This window comes from Heterocephalus glaber, unplaced genomic scaffold, assembly GCF_053883595.1.
Source record: "Heterocephalus glaber isolate CG9 unplaced genomic scaffold, H.glaber_assembly_v1.0 deba00001593, whole genome shotgun sequence".
Taxonomy (NCBI): domain Eukaryota; kingdom Metazoa; phylum Chordata; class Mammalia; order Rodentia; family Bathyergidae; genus Heterocephalus; species Heterocephalus glaber.
In genome coordinates this window covers 10,513,996-10,531,453 of record NW_028258368.1, presented here as the reverse complement: position 1 = coordinate 10,531,453, position 17,458 = coordinate 10,513,996, and the positions used below count along the sequence as shown (strand labels likewise).

The 17,458-nt window shown below is 44.2% G+C and overlaps 1 protein-coding gene across 7 annotated transcripts in view; it reads right to left on the bottom strand.

Moving 5' to 3' along the window:
• Window positions 1-17,458, bottom strand: part of Rps6ka2 (ribosomal protein S6 kinase A2) — a 388,980-nt gene that overhangs the window by 112,148 nt on the left and 259,374 nt on the right. Inside the window, exons 2-3 of one of the 7 annotated variants that reach the window (XM_087193517.1) lie at window positions 16,128-16,238; window positions 15,792-15,865 (exon numbers count right to left, since the gene is read on the bottom strand). The exons of 4 other annotated variants lie outside the window; for them this stretch is intronic. Coding sequence is in view for 1 of the 3 variants with exons in the window: in XM_021238008.2 (XP_021093667.1) it covers window positions 16,128-16,130 (3 nt within the window). In the remaining 2 variants the exon portion in view is untranslated. Of the gene's footprint in view, window positions 1-15,791; window positions 15,866-16,105; window positions 16,239-17,458 lie in introns of all 7 variants that reach the window. 2 more of the 7 variants (XM_087193518.1, XM_021238008.2) reach the window with 2 other exon arrangements.

Sequence of the window (17,458 nt, the reverse complement as noted above, 5' to 3'; positions counted from 1 at the left end):
ACTAGGTTCACACAACAACCTGTACATAAATGTCCACAGCAGCTTCAGTTGTAACACACAAACTGGAACAGCCCAGATGCCTCAGTGGGTGAGCAGTTAAACTGTGGCATGTTGTACCTCAGAATACAAGGTAGCAATGAAAAGGAATGAACAACTGGTGGGCACAGCTAGTTGTCCAAGTCTCCGGAGAATGGCAGTGAAAAAAGCCAGTCTCAATGTATATTGCATCCTTGAAATGCAAAATTACAGAGAATAACAGATTAGTAGGTGAACAGAGGTAAGATGGTTGGTGTATGTGTGTATGTTCTTAAAAAGTTACCATGTTGCCACAAATCCTCACATGAGAACTTTACACACAGACAAACGCACACACCTATATAGACATGAGCATATGTAAAACTGATGAAATCTGAAGCAGGTTTTTTGATTGTACTATAAGTCAAATTCCTAGTTTACATTATCCTAAAAATATATAAAATATTGGGGAGGGGGTGAAGGGTAGACAGAGTCCCTCTCTTCTAGTTTTTGCAGGTTCCTGAGACTCTAAAATTATTTAAAAATGAAAGTATTTTTAAAATGATTTTGAAGGCAATATTAAAAGACTTTTGCTTTTGGATTTTAAAAAGACAGTAAAATAGATTTCATGTATATTATTATTGGTGTGACATTTTATAGGAAAATATTCATGGAAATCACATCAAGATATTAAAAGTGATAGTATTAGAGAATATAAATGATTAATTTCTTTCCTTAGTTTTCTAAATTTCTTTTCCAGAAACAGAAAACGGATCAAGATTAAACAGTCTTCTGTATAAGAAAACCACTATCTATATGGGTTCCCACACTTTACCCAGTGCTATCATCTACAGATGCACTGAAATATGGTGGAAAGATTTAGGCAAAATCAACTGTGAATTTTGAAAAACAAGTAAGATCAGATAATTTTCTAGAAGGAAAAAAAAAGATGGAAGCCAATGGAAAAGAATCTGAATAGCATTTCTGGATACAAAGAATACAACTAATTGGTGAAAAAGTATAACTCAATATTTTTAAAGCTATTAGAATTTGAATACTCAACAGGAAAGATTCAATTTGCGCATTAATACAGAATTTCCAACCAGGGAACAGATAGCAAACAGAAACCTGTGTGATATGAATAGCCACACAAACTTCCTGCCGGGCAGAGAGGCAGCGAGTTAATGGAATTTTTTTTTCCTCTGGGAGAGGTGGCATGCATGGATATCAATTTACTGGCAATGATAAAAAATTTTATCTAAAAATTATGGCTGCTACAGCTAATCAGACAAGTGAGTTATATGTAATAAACTTATTTCTTTTTTTTTTTGCTTCAATTCTTTTATTGGTACATTTTAGGTATACAATACGTTTACATTTATCATTGGGTGCTTGTACCTGTACATGATGTATCTTGGTTCTTATTTTTTCCCCATTCCCTGTGCTCCCTTCACCCCCTCCACCCTTCCCTATTTACAAAGACTTTGTTTCCATTTCTTCCTTTTCTTATGAATTAACAAGGATTTTTGCATCTATACTCATTAAGGAGATTGACCTGTAGTTCTCTTTTATTGGCTCTGTCCTTTTCTGGTTTTGGAATTAGGTGTAATAAACTTATTTCTCTTAAATAGTTTCCTAGGTATGAAGATGAAAGGTTTTTCTTTCTTGTACAGTCATTAGTAGTAACACAAGTGATATCGATGGTGGTCATTTTTGTAAGGTGTATGGGCTGGATCCATAACCTTTAGTTCTGAGGGGGACACAGAATGGGGTTTCTATATAGAAGGCGAATGTGTAAATGGGAAACTCAGGGCAGTGGGAAAGAACTATTTCTGTTCATACTCTCTGGTCTCAGCTAGTTCCCAGGTTCCTGATGAAAACAGATGATTGCTACGGTCTTTTGTGAAGATGCCAGTCCGGTTAGCAGAGCATCTATCTGCACAGGTGTGGTATGTAGCTGCCTCTGTTGTATGCACTATTTTTCCTAACCTGATCATTCTTACAAGTAGAACCCAGACAGAAGGCAACCAGGAACTTCAGAATAAAGTTCAGTGACTTCAGCAGGAATGTGCAGATATCTTCTCTCAGTTCCCAAAATTGTTAACTTTTGTGCAAAAAAAAAAAAATCATTATGAAAAAAAGTTAACTGAATAACCATTGTTTTTTCTTTTTACAGTCAACTTGATTCTTTTACATCCTAAAAGACTATGAAACATTGTAGTAAAAGAAAAAAACTAAGGGCCCAGGATTTAGCTCAGTGGTGCTGCTGCCTGCCTCACAAGCTCAAGGTCCCAAGTTTGATCCCTGGTACCAAAAAAAAAAGAAAAAAAGAAAAGAAAAAAACTAGATAGGGCTCAAAGTTTTCTGGGGGCCCAACAGCTCACTTGATGTCATGCTGCCCAGCACGCTGACTGCAGAAGTGGCACAGTCGGCAGCTTGGCACAAAAGAATAACTCAGATGGGGACAAGCTGACTGTTGAAATCAACACATACATCAGTTTTTTGCCAACATGAGCCATAAATTACAGAACACCAAACAGTTGTGAGCAAAGGCAAATTTCAAGCAAAGTGACAAAGTGAATTCCTCTGCACAGCACGGTGTTCTTTTGTAAAACACAACTTACTTCTAAGATCAGCATTTCCATGGTTATTCACAAACACCAAGCACAGATGATTTAAGGAGCTACTGTATGGGCCGCGAAGACTCTGGATGATTAAATATTTACAACAGAGCTGAGCACAGTGGCACATGCTTGTAATCCCAACGCTCAGGAGACTAAGGCAGAAGGATCACTAAACATTTGAGGCTAGCCTAGGCTTCATAGTAAGTTCAAGGCCAGCCTGGACTACAGAGCAATACTGTTTTAAGACAAAACCAAACCTTTTTAACAGATGGATCCCATCTCTTCAAGCTCCCAGTGACATGTGACACAGTTAGAAGGAAGCCCCCTTGCCTTGCCCACCCTTCTAGGAGAACTGAGACAGTGTGCATGGAGGAGATGTAGCAGGCATCTCCCTATGTGTAGAATTCCCCTCAGGACAGGATACACTGGTACTAACACCGGTTTTATTCTCTGTTGTGTCCTCTTCTATTGACCAAAGTGTCCAGCAGATGGTATTTCCTCAGTGAGTATTTGTGCAGGAATCAAGGAAAGCATCATAGAACAGTGTCAGGTAAATACTCCCCACACCGCATGCTGGTACCCCAAGGATGCTTGGACCATTAATGTCTGTGTAATGACCTCACCATCATGATGAGACAGTACCTACTTGTGGGGTAAGATGTGGACTAGGGAACTTCTCATACCACTGATACCATTATACACAATTCTTAAATTCAAAGAAATCACATTAAAAGTATGAAGAATCTCTCCTAGCTTGAGGTCTGGCAGAAGGCTTCAGCCATGTGCAACACACCCAGGTATGTACAACATCAAGATCATGTGTCTGGCCCAGATGAGACTCTAGTGATGGTGGAGAAGATCTCAAAATGTTGTGAGGCTCTGCTTGTGATATGACAAAAAATTACCTAACTAAAATGAGTAGCTTGTAAACTTGGTTAGGAAACCTATCAGTTGTGGATACTATTCTGATTGCTAAGTGAAAGGTCTATATTTTCCCAAGTCCAGAGACAATCAGAGCTGATTCTGATGGCTCAGAATGATGGGTCCACACTACCTACAAAGCCCCAAATGTGGGTGCAGCTGGGATCCTGGCAACAGCCAGGCAAAAGCTCAGACTGGTCTATTGGCTCTGCAGTAAAGTTGTGACTCTTATCTACCAGGCTCCATTAACAGGGTGAAATCTAATGTTTCATTGTCTTTAGCACATGAACACATACCAGCATCATATTGCTAAATTAAAGATTCTCATGTAGGCTGAACTCAGATCCCAGAGGTATCAAGTACAAGTGGCCACTTATGCTTATTCCACTTTCTGTTTTGGGGTTAAATCTCTTAATACAAGACAATGCTTAGGAAAAAAACAAGATTTGTGAATGAATGGGCCTCACTGGGGGTGTTCATGGGTAGCAAGCATCCTGGGGCAGCAGGAAGGATCCTCAGGGTTAACCCAGTGGATGGATCCTCTTTTCAAGAGCAATGGTCCCTTTTCTCTCTGCTGGTTCCTGACTCAGTCAGTCTGCCCTCAGTCAGCACAGCGCCACATATTTGGCTTATCGCACTGTTAGAAGACATCATTATGCAGCCAAGTACAGGACACTGCTTTAAATGGTCTTGACATATTTCTGCGTCAATTTTAGGCTGAGACATTTCAGAAAGAAAAGCAGCTTACTATCATCTGTTTTTGAATGTTTCCAATTTGCTCTTCTGTCCCAGAACGACAGCTTTGGGACATTAGCCCAAATCCCCACTGAGATTGGCATCCATATCCTTGGATCTCACCCAGAACTTACCCCTGCTGAAAAATACAGAGTTAGGTCAAACTCTGCTCATGGGAAACTGGCATTAGTGTCTCAGAATGGCTCCCACCAGTAGGCTGCCCAAAGCAGAGGCACACATGTGTCTGGGGGAGCATATGGAATATTCTAGAGCATTTCTTGGAGCTGCTGTTGTTGAAGAAATTCATGTGGTTCATAAGTTCAACTTTCAGCCACTTCTTCCCACAGGGTGACATATTTTTCTTATTATAATTTGAACTTTTAAAATAATAGTTACCAGGAAAATTACTATTGTCCCTTTCCCATAAGTAAGATTTCAGTAAATTCACTAGATCATGAAAATTTTAACTTCACTTTCAGAAGTAACACATTCCCAGACTGTCAGGTCAGTTTTATAAAGCTAAATGTGATACATAGCTTAACCTGCCCCCTTTTATTGTGAAAATTGAATCCAAAAGAATAATTAACAATTGAATTAGGTGCTGCTGGCTGAATGAAAATCCCATAGGAATTTCTGTTTCATTTCTATTCTTCCCAAGCCTGGATGTGCATTCTGTTTAGGGGAGGCAAAGAGAAATGCTCTGAGTCACCCCCACCCAAGCCAGGAGACCTAATCTGATGTAAAGAATCAAAGAAGTGTGCATGCTGGTGGGATGAGGCCACCGTTCTAGCCTGGGACTTTTTACTCCATCGCTCTGCCCTAAAAGAGGTGTGAGGGGGGTAAGCATGGCCAATGCACTGAGTCTGGCACTGCTGGCCTTGTTGCTCTGAAGAGGCTTACTGTGATGGGGTGCAGACAGCACTGATGATACACTGTCTCGGGTGCAACCACAGTGCAAGTCTTAGAAACACATAGGTAAAAGTCAGGCAGGGTGGTCCATGCCTATAATTCTAACACTGGAAGGCTGAGACAGTAGGATCATAAGTTTGAATCTAGCCTGGACATATTAGCAACTTAGCAAGACCTTGTCTCAAAATAAGAAAGGCTGGGGATGTAGCTCAGTGCAAAGGCCCTGAAATGAATCTGTAGCTGTTAAGGAAAGATATCTATCTATCTATCTATCTATCTATCTATCTATCTATCTATATATATATAGAGAGAGAGATAGATTACACATGCGTCCAGCTTACTACATGGAGAAGGTTATGAGTTTTACAAAGATAAATTGATAACTGACAAAATCTGGTACTGAAATGACTCAGAATTATTACAGATTCTTTTTTACCAAGCTGGAATATTGTTCAAGTAACATCAGAAAACATCAATTTGCTAAACACTATGGAAAATTACCAATGAATCCAGGGATTTGGGCTTAAATATACTGTAACAGCTAGAACCAGACCATGCACCTGAGCAGACACATTTGCTTTCTTCCTATCTGCGTGGCAGGTTTTACAGCAGGAAAGGGGAGTCCTCCCCAGGTCATGGTTATTCATCTATCCCTTTGGAGGGGGCTCCCCACCACCTCTAATGTCTGAGACTTCCTTATTTTGGAAAAATACAAAATGTCTCCTGGAGAGTGGGTATCCTTCCTTCTCCTCGCCCAGCTGTGTCCCTTCATTCTGAACCTGGGGTGTGGGCATAGTCACTCTGTTTGTAGGTAATAATATACAGGGTCTGCAAAAAAAAATGTATACACACTTCAGGAAAAGAAAAAAGTGTATATTTTAATACTACATTTATTGAGACATCATGAGATTAACATAAATTACCTTGGCCTCTACAATTACAACAGGTGCTCAAAGTGGTAGGAATTAGCTTCCAGGAAATTATTAGTATTGCAAACTGCTGCTTGGACAACCTTGGTCACTGAGATTGTTACACACGCATTTTCAATTTCTTCTGTAAGGCCTGGGATGGTGGTGGGTTTTCTGTGATATACTGCATCCTCTAGGCTCTCTCATAGGAGGGTAACATCATCTGTTGAAAAAACATTACACTATTTTTCTTTTCCTGAAGTGTCTATACATTTTTTGGTGCACTCTGTATTTTCAGCAGACCATACGAGGAAGGAAAGAGATCATGGGGACCCCAGATAAAGGACCACTACAGATGAAGTTGATGAGCTTTCCTAGAATGCAGCCATTGCGTATGTGTGTGTGGGGGGGCGGGGCAGGGCAGATGCAATGAGGACAATCTGAGCTCATGGGCTCAGATTCATGTCTGGAAATTTTGGGGGAAACAGATGCTTTCTGTATCCCTTTCTGTGATCCAGAGACTATCAGTGATGCAGCGAACAACCTGGTCCTGGGGGGGTGGGGGTCTCTTCTCTCCTTCTCCAAAGCTCCAGGTCAATAGACAGTCAGGAACAGCCTGTTCTGTGGGAATCTTTGTCCCAATTCCTGAATGTTGATGTGGCATCCCTAATCCCACTGGAGGCTCACAGTCTCACCCTTTGGGTGCTGAGCATTCAAACAGACTTCCTTGTCACAGATTGCTGGCCACTGGTGTCATCACAATGGTGCTTTCATTTCTCTTGACTTGTGAATCCCTGATGATTTCCTTCTTAAACCATTACAGGAATGGCCATGCCTAGCCTCACTGCAAAGCACCCACATGTGTCCATCTCTACGTCTGATTTAACTGGTCCTTTCAGCACACCAGTCTTCACACCTATAAGGATGTGAAGATGAGTGTAATGTGGCTGAGAATATGGTACAGTTCGCCACTCACAGGAAGAGAGATGGTTAGGTTCATCCTGGGACAGATCCAAGAGCTGGGAAACAGTATTGGGAATACTTGAAAAAGCACTGTAAATAACATAAATAACAACCCTTCCTCTGTAATTAGGACTACAATGTTCAAAAGAAAATTCCAAGTTACTGCTTTCATGTAGAACATAATAACTGCACCCACTGTCTGAATTTAGCATCGTTATTCTTGGGAGAGTATCTAAAATCCTTGGATAAGTTCCACCAGAAACCAAAACAAAACTAAACTAAAGCCTGCAAAGTGTACTCCTCTTGCTCCTGTCCTCTGTTCTCTGCTGAGGCAGGTCTAGAAGCCCATTGGGGCTGGTATGTGGGGCATGAACGCAAGGTGTAGTACATGCCCTGTGCTCCAGTCACTTCCACAGATTTTCAGTTAGCCAATGACAGAAACCCACCTGCAACATGCAGTCTCTGGGGCATGAACCAGTCACATCCTGTCTCACAAATCTGGTTTTCTTTCCCATTGCCAAAAGAAGCTGGCCATGATAGTGAGCAGCAATGACCCTCACCTTTCCCTTCTCCGTAGGAGGGAAATCCTGGTGCTCTGCAGGTGGCTTGGTGCTCCCACACATAGCAGGTAATTCAGCTCTCCTGACTGAATAGCAACCTTGCTTGTGTTTTTTGGGTTTTTCGGGGGGGGGGCAGTACTGAGAATTGAACCTAGGGCCTTCACACTGAGCCACATTCCCAACCCTTTTTATTTCGTTTTTGGTGACAGGATCTAAGTCACTGATTTTCTCAGGCTGGCTCAAATCTGTGTTCCTTCTGCTTCAGCCTCCCAAAGTGCTGGGATTACAAGCATGTACCACCAGGCCCAGCTTGCATGGGTGTTTGAATGCGCTTCCACATTTGGTCTTAGCCAAAAGGTTGAGAAGAGATCTGAATGTGCTTCTAATGTCTCTTTGAGCTGCTCTACACTGTTAAAGAAAAAATTCTGCTAAGTGGAAGACCCTATGAAGAAACATAGGCACCCAAAAACCTGGAAAAGCCAACACAACAGAAGATTCAGTCACTATACACCATGAACATGGCCTGGGAGATGTATACAGCCTCTTTGTGACACAGCGCATGAACTTACTTGGCTACTGAGCTACACTCCATTTAAAGTAATGAGACATTTGGTGTTTCAAATGCTTTATGTGAGGCAGAAAGATCATCACACTGGAGTTTCAGGAGTTTGGGGGCTCTTTGGGGAAAAGGGCTGTGCTTTGAGTTAATCAAGCTGGAAAAATAAGTTCTACCATTTAAAATTAAGGCTAGGAAACGTGGAGGTGTTTGGTGTCAGGCTGCCATGCCCCTAGCACTATCCTGTCACTGTGTAGTGGAGCTGTGGGGTAAAGGACATTCAGGAGAGGAAAAAGCTGTGCACTTCCCTTCTTAATACACAGGGTTGGTGGTGTGTAGTTTAGGAGAAAAGCATGGATGGGAACATATGACAAGTGAATTTTATCTGCACTTCTCATGACGCAAAAGTGTATCAGCCAAACATGCAAACATTCATATGCTTTCTCGACACTGAAATCATCATGTCAGATGGACCAGAATGAACTGAGACAAATGTTTTTCTTATAAAATATTATTAGTTCTTAATGACATTGTTGTAAAAGAACTATACCATTTGTCTAACACTAGATTTGTTACTGCATTTCAGTCACTTATATGAATAAACATAGTAATCATGGTCTCCAAAACATGACCAAAAAGAAAAAAAAAATCTACCCTAGAATCAATGACCAACATTTTACAGGAAGTATCAACAACTATCTCCTTTTGACATTTGTGAAGAAACTAGGAAAACATGAAGTGTGAGCTCACTAAAATGCAAAAACCCTATGAAGTTCTTCATCATTACTTCCTGTCAGATCCCCAAAGAGGCATTTCAACTATGAGATTTATGCTCAGGTGGTATTAGTAGGCACCTCAGGTACACTAGACCCTCAGACTCTCACATGGTGCTAGGTAGACCAGATGTTCCAGATATACCCGGCCACACCTCCTGTCACATTTGAATGACAGGCCATGGAGAGAAGACATCGACAAACACTGCTCAGCATGTACTTCTGACCCTATATGTTTGGGGTGGGGGTGGAGGAAGGATCTTATTATTGATTGTCCAAGTTCCTGGATTTTAAGCAGATATTTCACTGTGTTTCAAGGAAAACAACACATTTTTATTTCCAAGAACAAGTAATCTTAGCATTTCTTTCAAGGTCTCAACAAGTGCCTCTAATACAACAAATAATAACCTACACAGTGCAGGGAAACAAAAAGATAAAACCATCATTCCAATGAGAATGCTTGCTTTGTTCTGACAGAAGCAACCATCCCAGGCCATTGTGCAAAAGGCAGCATTAGGAACAATGATGCTTTCAATAAATGCCCCTGGAAAGGGTTAATCAGAATTCAGAAGAGACAGGTCTTGGTGTGCTTAGGGGCGTCCGAGGGAGGAAAATCACAAAACATATGTCCATGGTGATAGGGAAATCAGTGTGGAATAAAAAAGAAATGGGAAGGTCACCCACAGGCAAAGTGCCTGGAAGCGGGGGAGGGAAGGCTTGCTCAGGGAGTCACAAAGGCAGCAGGGCATGAGCTTGGGGACACAGTGCTCAGATGAACAGGAGGGCCAGCTTCCCTACCCTGAATCTGCACCATTCTTCCTACAGTTTTATTTTACTTCTGTTCTTCCTCCCTTACCCTTCACCAAGTGCACAAGAAAAACAAACCCTGATAGTGACCACTGATTCTCCTGCAGGTGCCTTGATCTGACGTCCTCACAGTAGATTTATCAGCCCAACTTGGTGTTTTTGCCCTCTCATCAATGTGTGTCAGCAATTTAAGCCCCATAAGTGAAGCACACGCAAATGCAGACATCAGTCATGACAGGCCCCCAAGTCGGACCCCCACCCAAGCAGACCCGCTACCCACATCCACAGGAGCACAGAGATAAAAAGATGCCAACAGCCACCCTCTCACCACCGCCCTGTTTATCAGCCACCCCCAGGCCCATCACCCATGGGACTCTAAAATTTGCCCCCCTCTTGACCAGTGCCCCCTCCCCTACCTAAAATGCCTCATATCAACCACCATCATCCTCCTCTCAGTGCCAACGGCCTTCTCGCCCTTGGCCCATCTGTACCCAGATGGCAATAAACTCATCTCATGTTGCTTAGACTTTGCCTGCCTTGATGGTCTCAATTGTGCCTCAGTCTGACCTTACAAGTCAGTCAGAGAGAAGGGCTCAACTCATCAATCCTTTAACAAATCAGCCTGGTGCTTTTGCAAAACAATGATGTCAATGGATTTCCTCTGAGTTAGAAGTGTGTCACATGTATATAGGTGTGTACATACTCCTTCCAAATCCCTGCACATTCAGGGGACCTGGGAGCCAGTCAGGCACAACTTGATCTCCACATCTGCAAATGTGTTTCCATCTTTGCCATCTGCACACCTCTGTTCCAGCTGGAAGGATGAAGGCCCTGTGTCCGGTCCAAGGTCCAAGCCTGTCCCATTACCTTGAACTCTTGGTCTTTCTTCCTCTGGCCTCTGGAGCAGCCTCCTAGTGGGCTCACTTCCTGGACCTTCTCACCAGCAAGCAGGTGAAAATAATCTGTTGAACATGTTTCTTCACTAACCTGGCACATATCTGGTCTTTCTTGTCTTACCCATGACTCTCCCAAAATCAAATCAGTTCTTTGCTGTTTTCGCTTTGCCCACAGCTGCATTCCAAAGCCACAAGCCTGACTCAGGGATAGAGACTGGTGCTTGGTGTTTCTGAATCCTTGTTGGTGCCACCTCCCCTCACCAGGAATCACCCTCATCATCCTGCCCCCATGGGAGTAGTCCTGGGGAATGCTAGCTTTTAGGAACTAGGCTGTTTGAGCTTTGATTTTACCTTGTGACATAACTGCTACCATACCCTAGTACTTCAGCAGAGAGTGTGGTTCTGGAGAAGTCACAGGACACTAACTGACTTCCATGCTGAGCAGCAGGCATACAGAGGAGAGCAGTTGCAAAGCTGGGGTAGCAACAGCACTGTGAGTGGGACTCAGGGTCAGCACCGCACAAAGCACTCTGCACATGTTGTGTCATTCTGTCTTCAGAGCATGCTGAGTGGGAGGCATTGCAGACCTGGAGAGGGAGCCCAGGATGGTGTAATGTGGCCAATCAGCAGCCTTGCACTGCAGGCCCCAAGGTTGGAAACTGAAAGAGAGGCCTGCAGGACATGGAGCAACTTAAAACTACAGGCGTTGGGTAAGGCACCCAGAACTAGACTTCTCTCAGGGTACAGAGCAGGTGGCTTAAACCATGTCCCGGAAGGGTGATAGAGAAGGAATACCTGACAGAGGGCCTAGGGGGACCCACAGGAAACCCTCATGGACTCTGGCCATGGAGCACTGTGGATAGTGGCAGAGGCCAGTCCATGAATCTGGATAAAAGGAGCCACCCTTCATAAAAAGTTCAAATGAAGTTAAACTTATAATATTGTTTACATGGAAAAAATGGTTTGAAACTCAATTTACACACAAACTTTATCAATTATGAGTGTTTCATGTGCAGGTGGAGATGGGGAGAGAGAAGGGACTGTTACTTTCTATTCTCCACAGGAAAGATGACAAACAGGTGAGCCTGGGCACTTTACCATGGACCAGGGTCAGTCTGCAGAAACACTGGCCGATCTGCTGTGAATCAAACTTCCCAAGAACAGTGATATAGTTAGAGAAGCCTCTTAAAGTTTCCCGGGAACAATGAAAAATCCATTTTCTGAAGACTTTAGGCCCGTTTGTTTTTTTACAGCCCTTCCCCTCTGCTCTTGTCCCCGTGTTCTGCAGACCTCTCTCCCATAATCAGATCATGGGTTGGCATAATACCTTCCATGTCCAGTCACTATGATTTGCCTAATTGTCAGTGGCACCCCCTGTCCCACCTGTGTTTCTGGGTTTCTAAGTCCCAGGTGGACTCTGGGGACTTAACAGGGTGGGGGCCTCATCTCTCCTTTCTCCACACCTTGCTAAAAGTGGGTCACCAGCAACCAGCCTAGAATACCCCTGAACACTGGATCCTGCAAAGCAATGACAGGTCACAAGAGCTTGGTTCTGGGGGTGTCATTTGTGCCTAGAAGTGTCTGCTATCTACCATAGGCAGTCTCTTCTTGTCTCTATCTCATCTCCATTGTTGTTTTTCTCTTTTTCTTGTCTTTTTTTAAAGTGTGGGACTGGGGATTGAAACCAGGGCCTTTGTACTGAGCTACATCCCCAGCTATTTTTTTCTTTTTTCTTAACTATACTTTCAGACAGAGTCTTAGTAAATGGCCATGTTTTGTCTAGGCTGGACTCAGACTTGCAATTCTACTGCCTCAACCTCTTGCAGTGCTGAGATTATAGAAGTGTGCCACCACACCCAGCTTCATCCCCAACTTTTAGAAGTCTCTGAAGAAGATAAGCTTGAGAGCTGACAAATTTCTAGATGAATGTTTAAGGTTTGCTTTTAGGTCTCTCACATCTGCCCTTAAATTGAAGTGTTACGAATATTTTTTCTCTGTAGGAGACATTCTCATTCTGACACAATAAACTGGATGTTTTTCTGATGTGCAAATGACACAGTCTAGAAAGTCCATGGGAGAAAGACTTTGTGTGTCTTCTGAGGTCACTGGAGAAGGTTGCATGTTGGTGTATCCAGTGACCCTTTCTTTCTAGGGATATTTTTCTCCCAGCCATGCTTCCCTGCAGGAGGATGGAGGCGCTTTGGGGTATTAGTCTCCTTTGCACATCTGAGCCAGCCCACATGGCCATGAGACTGCTCTCAAGGATGTCATTGTAACAACCTACAAAGAAGCTTTTACTCAGTCACCCATGCAGAGGCCACAGCAGGGAACAGAGTAGAAAACCACCAGTCTTTAGATAAAGTAGGAGGGGCTGGATCAAAGTGGTCACTGTCTGCTGCTGCGTCCAGCTCACCTGAGGTCAGTGGCCTCCTGACCTTCTCCATTGTGATTTCAATATTACAGGGCTTTAATGCCCAGAAACTGCCTCTTATGTGACAATGGTATCAGTTCTATTTCCTTTCCAAGGCTCCTAAACCTCTTAACTTTAAAAAGAGAAAAGGAAAATGAGTCTTTTACAAAAATCTTACTAAAGGTACCCTTTATGTTCTACCGTACATAATAGTTTTAAACAGTGGAGATGTGTTAAAGAGACGCCAACTTTATTCTAATGCTAAAAATAATCTAAGTACTGAATCTGTGTGAACAGTTACGATGGGCTTCACAAAAGATTTTTTAAAAGTTCCAAGATTGGTCTTGGCACCTGGGCCTGTAAGAAAACAGCAGGTTTAGAACCATGTGGCACTAATTCACCTCTGCTGGGTAGTTCCCCAGGTTCTTGTGTCTCCTATTGTTACCCCAAATAATTTATTTCATAACCAGTTCCAATCACTAAACCAGATAGGGAGAGGTTCATTGTCTAAGCTGGAAGATGGTTGTGACAGAGAAAAGGACTTGGTTCCCCACTGTACTTGGTCACTTTCTTGGTCCCCCTCGGGTTTCTCACCCCCCAGGATTCAATGTCCTGTGCAGCAGCTTGGCGGTCCTTTCTGCTGAGCCACCCACTCTGTTTGTTTTTCAGTGCCGGGGATCGAACTTGGGTCCTTGCACTTGCGCAGCAGGTGGCGAAAACACTGAGCTAAATCCCTGGCCCTTGAGCCACTCACTCTGTTCAGGACCATCCCCACCAGAACCATCCTGGCCCATCTCTCAGCATGGAACACCCCAGGGACCTAGACATGCTCACAGGGTGGAGATCTCCAAGCAGACAGTCTCAGAGAGTTTAGAGTCAAGTCAGTCATGGACACCATGAGCCAGGAACCAGGTGCTCTTGGCCAGCTACACAGCACAACCCGGGACAGGGTGGCAGCCCTTGGGGAGCCAGTGGTGACCAAAGTCCCGACTTCAAGCAGAATCCTGAAGCCTGGGTCCTCTGAGTGCTGTTCTGGGAGCACCACATGCAGCTGGGGGGGTGGGTCACCAGGGATTAGTCCTATAGACACCAGGCCTGCAAGCTGTTGCATTCAGCAATGCTAGGCAGAGATGTCCCCAGGATGGACATTTCTAACAAACAAAGTGACCTATTTCGGCATAAAATTGCCATGAAGTTCTGACAACATTCTCAAAAGAAAAACATAGAACTCGGGACGGGATGGGAAAGAGGGTAGGGAGGATATCACTTAAATCTAGACTGGAATTTCAGAGTTAACCTATTGAGCTGACTGAGGTATGTGACAGTTTATAATGTCATGAAGGTACACACAGCGGTAAGGCCATTTTCCTCTTGACTACCCTGGGAAGGGCCTACATTGGCAAACAACCTCTAGAAAGTACACCCAGGTCATATCCTGGCATTGCCACAGGGCCAAGTAGTGGTGTGGGCACCATCTCTCAGGCACAGTCAAGGGCTTCCTCCCTTCTGGGTTCTTCATCCCTCGGTGTGACCAAGGACCAGGCCACCCTTGTTACCCCAGCAACACCAAAGTTGGTGCCAAGGGCTCTGTTTCCAGACATGGTCGAGGTTCTCTAGGTGATTCCAAGTCTAGCCCAGCTGCTGCAAGATGGCAGGGTGGGGAGAATGGCCTTCCACTTACTCAGTGGCACTCTCTGGCTCTCGCTTGGTCCAGTTGGCCAGCTTCTGAGCATCTCTCAACCTTCACTTGAAATCTCATTGGGCCTCATAATGAAAGTTCTGTCTAGCTGGGGTTGCCATGTACCTGCCCACCCATTCCTACCCCAGTGGCCAAGACCCCAAGCTCAGCATGCAGCCCACCAGCAGTGGCGAAGCAAGAGGGAAAGTCTCACCACCCCGGCCTCTCTACCATTGTCAAGTCAAAACTGCCTCAGCAGATGGGCCATCCTTCTGTCGTACCTGAGAGACTTCCTCACACACTGCTATATGCAGAAGCCAGGGAACAGGGAGCACAGTGGAGACAGAGCCAGTGGGGGAAACCCAGCCAGGCTTTGGAGGCCCATTGGGAGGATGACAGGGGTCCCAGGCCTGACACCATCACGGAGCTCAACTCCACCAGGTCCACAGGTGTGAGTGATTAATAAAGAGACTATGACCTGGGGGACTCAGGCCTGTGACTTGAGAATCAATGGTGAAAATGGAGCCACGTAAGAAAAAGCAATGGTATATGAACAGACACTCACAAGGAAAGTCATTTAGTCTGAGAACAGAGACATGGACAGATTATCCACAGGGGATGCCAGCACATCACAGCACCTGGTTTCTAACAGCAACTTGTGTCCAGGAAACCAGCTTAAACAGAGAGGAGAAAGCCAGCAGCTGACTGATTTGCTTTGTCTGATGCATGATTCACAGTGCCACTGAACTGAGCCTAGGTGACAATACAGCTGGGTGCGAGAGAAACCACACACTCCACTGTCTGACCTAGGGAATCTACTCAGAGTCCCTGTGCCATTTCCACTGACATGCAGTTTCGCATACCAGCAGAGTATGCTACAGGGGGTTGTGTCTTTTCCAGAAGCCTATGCTAAACTTAAATTTCCCAAGGGCCTGTTGGGAATAATGACTTAGAGAAACTTATTTCCTTCTTCATCTAAAACCTGCTCACTTAGGGAAAAGAGCCTGAGAGAGTGAATACCTCTACATGTGCATACCTCCTAGAACCCAGGCAATGACATCCCGGGTGTGGATGCAGGACAGATCACACTTGTCCGATGCTTCCTGTTTCCTGAAACCAAGAAAAAGGGAAACCTGGCTGCCTGTGATGGTCCTCAGCTGTTCAAGTGACAGAAATCTTTGAGAAAAAGAAGAGACTGCGTCATTTTCTTCCCAGAAAAACACAACAGCACACATCTACAGAAAACCTGTCACAGAAAGTCAGCCACATGAGGAAACCATGAGGAACCCCAAATTTCTTACTGATTAGGATATCTCAGGGCTGATTCATCTCACTGTTCTTAAAACATACCAGATTTCAGAGATCCACTAACCATACACAGCTATGTCCTGGAGCTGGTGTGACAGGTCTTCATGTAGCTAGTGACCGAAGCCCAGACTCCAAGTCTTCTCCCACTGGGACTTTGAAGGTCTCTGGAGTAATACTACACAGCAAAAGAAGCAAATGACAAGAGTGTTTTGTCCAAAGGATACAATATTTTGAATTAGGAAATCTCAGTTTCAATCTGGATTCTGTGCCTTCCTTCTATAATTTTGGACAAGTCTCCTCATTTCATTTACCAAACAATGTATGTTCATTCAAGGTATATTTAAAAATTAAACTTATATTAAGAAATGCATAAAAAGTATTATATTTTGGATTTACTAACAAAGAAATTTACTGAGAGAAAAAAAACCAGGAAAAGCCTGTAAGTAAAAAAAAAAAGCAAGTTTACTACAAATGAAGAGGTATGCACAGATGTGTTTCCTTTGAACTTGGATCTCTCCAAGGACTGGTCTGGTCCTCAGCCCCAGGAGCTGAGAAGCCATGTGGAGCTGCCTGACTCCTTCTGCTCTGTCCCCAGTCTCCGAGGCAGGACTCAGGGCCTGCACCACTGTAGCTGCTCTTTACATCCGGTGTTCTCTTCATACTACCAGCTTCCTGTGTGCATTGTAGGAACCAGTGGGGTAATCTGGGAGACACACAGTCCATTGCTAGGAGTGCCTGGCTCCTGGTCCCCCATCTACAGCCACTCTGGAGTCTGCTGCTCTGACCCTTGAGCCACTAGGGATGGGCTGTGGGGAGGATCGCCAGCCAGTCTCTGAGGCTCTGCAAGGAACACATACTGTGGGCAGTTGCACAGGCTTCTATGTCTCCATGACTGCCCTTGGGCAGATGTTTATTCTGCTCCTGAGGTTTGGTAAAGGAAGGATGGTAAAGTCCTTGTACACAAAAACAGAAATGACAGTCTCCGTGCACTGGCTCTGAGCTATTTCTCGGAAAGAACATCTTCCCAAATCCTACACCACTGTAAGGCAAGAATAGGCACTGCCTCATTCTGCTGCCCAGGAGCAGAGTCCTGTGCTATGCTTTTAACTCTCTACCAAGAATGGCAAGAGTCATAAAAAAAGACCGTTTTTTTTCACTTTGTAGGTCTTAAGCTCAGAATAAAAGTATTGATTAGATAAGTGTCACTTGAAGGAAATTCAAGAAGTCACATGCATGCAACTGAAGACAAGGCTCAGGAGCACAGGATGACCTGGAGCTGGATGATATGTGAACACTCTGCAGTGGTGACCACAGCGCTATCTTCATCACAAGCACACTGATCTCTACCCTTGGGGCTGCGCGCCATCCACAACAGTGTGTCTGCTGGTCCCCTGG